This window comes from Montipora capricornis, chromosome 3, assembly GCF_036669925.1.
Source record: "Montipora capricornis isolate CH-2021 chromosome 3, ASM3666992v2, whole genome shotgun sequence".
Lineage (NCBI taxonomy): Eukaryota > Metazoa > Cnidaria > Anthozoa > Scleractinia > Acroporidae > Montipora > Montipora capricornis.
The window spans coordinates 24,082,258-24,087,257 of NC_090885.1; the positions used below are offsets into that span (position 1 = coordinate 24,082,258).

Sequence of the window (5,000 nt, forward strand, 5' to 3'; positions counted from 1 at the left end):
GAATTGTGCTAACACAAGGGTCTTAAAAGAACCGGGGACAACGGTGTTGACATCCACCAAAAGAGGTGAATGGTCACTATGAGGACGAAGATCCGTCCGGCCTGTAACATAAGAATTCAAGTAGTTAGTTTTGAAGGAAATATAAACAACAGTTTCTTTCCAGAGACGTCCACATGGGCAGTATGCACGCTCTGTCGCAAGAAATGTGAATGCAATTTTTCGCGTTTCCAGTGGTGGACGTCAAGAGGAAGCGACTTCCCTTCTCAAAAATTATTACTTGCGTAAATTTCACCAAAGTTAGGGAATATAGCTGCGTCTCTGTACTTTTCCCCTCGCTCTTTTTCTCTTGCATTTGCAAAAAAAATCTAGAGCTCTTAGTCTTCTTGGATAAAAACGACGAACCACATGCCTCTTTTCACGACAGAAGAATATGTAAGTAATAAATTGGAACTGTGGTTGTGAAACGATTTTCCAGGCGAAAGATCCTCACAGTTAAGAATCAACCATTTGCTGGTTACATTTCCCAAGATTTGGGACTTACTTTGTTCAGCTGGCCTTTTCATAAAAAATTGTCGACAATTTAGGATGCAACCTCAACTGTTGCAAAGAAGTGTCTTTAAAAATATGTCTTGAATGGTTCTTATCAAGCATGGCTTGTATTTGTTCTATTTGTGTGAGGAAAATCGGTAGAAAGTGACATTCGTTTTCAATGTTCAGATCATCAAATCCGTGATGGAACAGCACAACGAGGAACCTGGTGCCAAGTACAGTTTGATTGCTATGGAAACTACCGAAAAATTGCAACGAATCTGTTCCAACATTGTTGGCTTCTGCAAGACAGTCATGAATGCGACAGGTTGGTGCCCAAATAAAAGGCTGGAGATCGTAAAAAATCTTTTAAGGGTTACCATATTAGAACAAGCGGGGATTGCACAGTCGTAGTTCGCTTGCCGTGGGGTCTTCGTGTGGTGTAACTGCGTGTTTTGACCAGCAAAATATGGGAGCAAGAATTGCGTGATGTTCTAGCTTTCCCAATCCGTTTTGGTGAGCCATTTTCCCGTTTTCCCATTTTCTCCCGTTCCTTTTTTTCCTAATTTTTTGTGTCATGCTCGAGGGACTAGGCAAATTTACGTCGTTGCTTTAACTAATAATTTCGTGATGTCTTCCGCTTGTCAACCAAGTCTGCCATCCGAGACCATGGCGAGGTCTGCTGCTAAGACAAAGTACATTCTCATTTTAGATTTAAATATTTCTTGTATTGTTGTAGCTTTTTCTTTTTTCTGTACAAATGAAACTTTTCTAGACCCTGGTAGCAGAAATCCATTGGTGTAGAGTTTTGACTCCAACATTCGTGTTTTTTAAATTAAATGCCTTCCAGCATACAGCGGTTTTCAAATGAGTGCCGTAAAACCACAACTAAAACCAAAGTAATTACTTTGGCCAACCAAAAAGGAAGGAGACAACTCAGTAAACCAATCAAAACATGTAGCGGACACAAACCGCGGGAAAGTGTGCACGCGCGAGCCACGATTGGTTTTGCTTCCACTTTTGATTGATTGAAAAAGAGGCGCGAGAACTTTGAACCAATCACTGAGTGAAGTAATGCAAAACCAAAGTAATTCGCTGATTACTTTCGACACTCAATTGAAAACCGCTCTATTAACTCCAATAAAACCGCTAACTTGTCCTCGTTTCAATTTTCGTCTCTTTCGCCAGGCTCAGTCGCCTCTCATTGTCATGTGCTATTCGCACCCAGTTTGACCGAGTCTTTGTCTCGGGATTCCCGCTCAAATAGGGAAGGTAAGAAAGTGGGAGATAATCGGCGGTGTGTTCCATTAACAAGGGCGACTGCAATCGTAGACAAAAAGATTTAATGACTTGGGCATTTCTCGAACGTTTGCACCGTAGACTAACATTACCCCACTTCACCCCACCCCCAAGACAATGTTGCTCAGAACAAAGTGCAAATAATGCAGCCGCGTCTCAACTTTGTTTTTGGTGGGGGGAGGGGTGCCGTAATGTTAGAGTTTTTTCAGTGATGGAATAGGAAGTAAATATGAATCAACAATTTTGTCAAGGCTTTGCTCTTACTATCGGCTGGATTTTTCTTCAGTGGTCGCGAATGACCACGGTGTTCAGTCGGTATTTTTTTCCATTATTTCCAAGTCACCATCGACAAATACTTTATTTAAGTTATTTTGAGAACAGAAGTACGCATTTTGAATATCCCAACACCACAGTTAACACTAACGTATAATTTCAAGTAATAAAAAGCCTTTTTGCTCCCTTCAAAAAAGTTTGGAGACCGACGTGAGTCTACTCAGGTGGGCGGTGAGTACCTTTTACCCAAGGCGCGTGTGAATCGATTCGAGGAACCCATGCTAACATGATCGACAGACTTCACATACCATTTACAAAGGAAATGCTTATTTGCCAAGCTGTGAAATCCGAGGCTAGTTGTTAAATACTGTACTCTTTTTTTTTTTAAAGGCCGTGTATTCGGATTCCTAAGTCTTGTTTCGTTTGTTTCTTGTTAGTTGCTCGTCCCGTGGCTGCACTGTCCACATACCGACCGATTAGTCTTGGTCTGCCTGTGTCATTCGTGAAAAAATGCAGTGATCAGATTCTACAGACAGCTGAGTTATGTTCGCAGACGCAGTTGAAGCTGCAAAACCTGACTGAGCTATCCAGCGATGAACTGAGAGAAGTATGGATTTTTTAATCGTCTTCTATGGCCCAAAAGAGAATTGCTTTAAATGTAGTTTCGTTTATGAGGCATCAGTGCCAATAAAACTTTAAACATGTAAGCTTTTAAAAAATGTCGTCTTTTGTCAATGGCGGAGAAGCTGTCCATTAACCCATTCACCCTAAAGGCCGTTAGTACATTTTCAGCTCCGACTATTGCATTTCTAGCTTTTTGATTGGCTAAAAAACTCCAATAGTCGAAGTTTTACGTCATGTGGAAAATAGTGCGCCAAGATGCTCTTTCCGGACGCTTTGTAAAATTGTGGAAATAAAAATCGGCGGCAAAACCCGGTTTGAGAATTTACTAAAACAATTATTCCATTCGCCCTTGTTGGATATGAAGTGATTTTAACCAACTCGCGCTACGCGCTCGTTGGTTATTTTATCACTTCATATCCAACTCGGGCTCATGGAATAATTGTTATTTAGACAGCCTACAATCCAGTCTCACTCTCAGCTTATTGGAACTCGTTTCATTAACGGTCAGATTTTATCGAAAGTCAATGTTGACGCTTCTTCTAATTGCATTATAAAGCCATGTAAATGTCCCTCTTATTATCGGTTCTTTGTCAGAGTTGCATTTGTATAAAATCCTCTGCTTTTAGCAAATGTCTGGCTCGTTAGAGCCAATACTGGATTCGCTCTGACGAAGGGTCAACGCTCGAAACGTCAGCTTACAGATCTTTCTCGCTTACGGTGATTAATTTTCCTTTATCAAGTGAACTTGCTTGATAAAATTGAATTTTTGTGGTCTATTCTCTAGCGCTGCGCTCAGCCTTATAGAAAACATTTCCCATATAAACACTGGAGGAAATAGGTGCAATCTTACGCTACCTTTAACACTCGTGAAGTTTATCTAAGGATCGATGTAACGACCGAGGAAAAAAAACTACCAGGAGTAAAGTGACCGAGATGGATGGTTGGCGTCAAGTGAATGTTGCAAATCATAGAGTGTGTTCATATGACGTGGCCATGTTAGAGGAGTGAAACAAAGAAACAGTATTCTTTTGAGAATTGAACTCCATTTTTATGCAAATTATTCCATTTGTTTTACTATTCAAATATGGCTGCTGCATGGCCACATGAGCGAAAACACTCTATAAATAGCTGACAGATCCAAATACCAAACATAGCAACAATGCGTGTACCCATGGGAAGTACATTTCCCCCTCATCTTGGCCGTTTGGTTTTCTGTGCAACACCTGATAATTTGGAGTTTTGGGGTTAGAATCACCGTTGGGAATTGTTTTTTAAGATCATGACCCGGGACAACTCTTCAGCCACACTTTTACAGTACCAAAGCTCGCGCCTTCTTCCTGCAAGGGGCTAACTTAATTTTGACGACGTGTTATCTTTTTCAGCTGAGCCAAGCTGAGTTCAACCGCGGAGCTGTCCAGGAGAGACTTTCCACTCAGCAGAGACATCAACTGGCGCAAAAATGCCTCACACAGATCGTACGTTTTAAGGAAAACGAGATTTCGTCTCTCTTGTGTATCTTTTGATCTGAACGTAAGCTTTATGCAACGGGAACCCTGCTTTCTCCATAGTCAAAAGTAGGAAGAGGAAGGTGGCCGTAGTTTCTCTTTCCAAATTCTCTAAATCGATGGTGCGGTGCTTCAGAAGTTGAAGTAAAAGCTTTCAAACTCGTTTATCTTAAGAAGAACCTTTGCAACGACATGTTTGTCTAAGCTTATTAAACTTTCTCCGCGTTTTCGTGCGTTGAAATAGAATCTCTGTTAGTCGGTCAAAGGGAAACGATCGTAATTCAGTCGCTCGGATTGAAATAACTGTTTTCAAACGAGAACAAGAATTTACCCTTGACTCTGGCAACAGACATTATTGAGAATTATTTGTTCATCATCTGGCATCACCTGGATTTCTACTTCTTACATTGCATCCCGTCAGACGAGGAACGACGCATGCGTGGTGGTCCTACGCTGACAGACAGTCGAATGAGACGACTGCAAGGTATTCTGGGGGAAATGGTTTTGTTATCCATAGGAATCTTTAAGTGAACTCAGCACACGAGCACAAATAGTAAGGGATATGGGATATTTCGTTATTTGTTCTGTTGGTTATATATACCGTTGCAAGTCCGATCACATTTATTTATTTATTTATTTATTTATTTATTTATTTATTTATTTATTTATTTTGCATATAACTCGTGAACTTTGCGGTTGGGAATCCTTCTGCGATAGAAGGCCAGAGTGCTAACATCTTGACTTCGCGAACGGGACTTTGAGCGCGATGCT

The 5,000-nt window shown here is 40.9% G+C and overlaps 1 protein-coding gene across 2 annotated transcripts in view; it reads left to right on the plus strand.

Moving 5' to 3' along the window:
* Nucleotides 1–5,000, plus strand: part of LOC138042614 (nuclear pore complex protein Nup205-like) — a 48,130-nt gene that overhangs the window by 37,609 nt on the left and 5,521 nt on the right. For both annotated transcript variants that reach the window (XM_068888568.1, XM_068888567.1), the window contains 5 exons: nucleotides 718–856; nucleotides 1,717–1,800; nucleotides 2,538–2,707; nucleotides 4,107–4,236; nucleotides 4,579–4,713. In XM_068888568.1, the coding sequence (XP_068744669.1) occupies nucleotides 718–856; nucleotides 1,717–1,800; nucleotides 2,538–2,707; nucleotides 4,107–4,236; nucleotides 4,579–4,713 (658 nt within the window). The remainder of the gene's footprint in view (nucleotides 1–717; nucleotides 857–1,716; nucleotides 1,801–2,537; nucleotides 2,708–4,106; nucleotides 4,237–4,578; nucleotides 4,714–5,000) is intronic.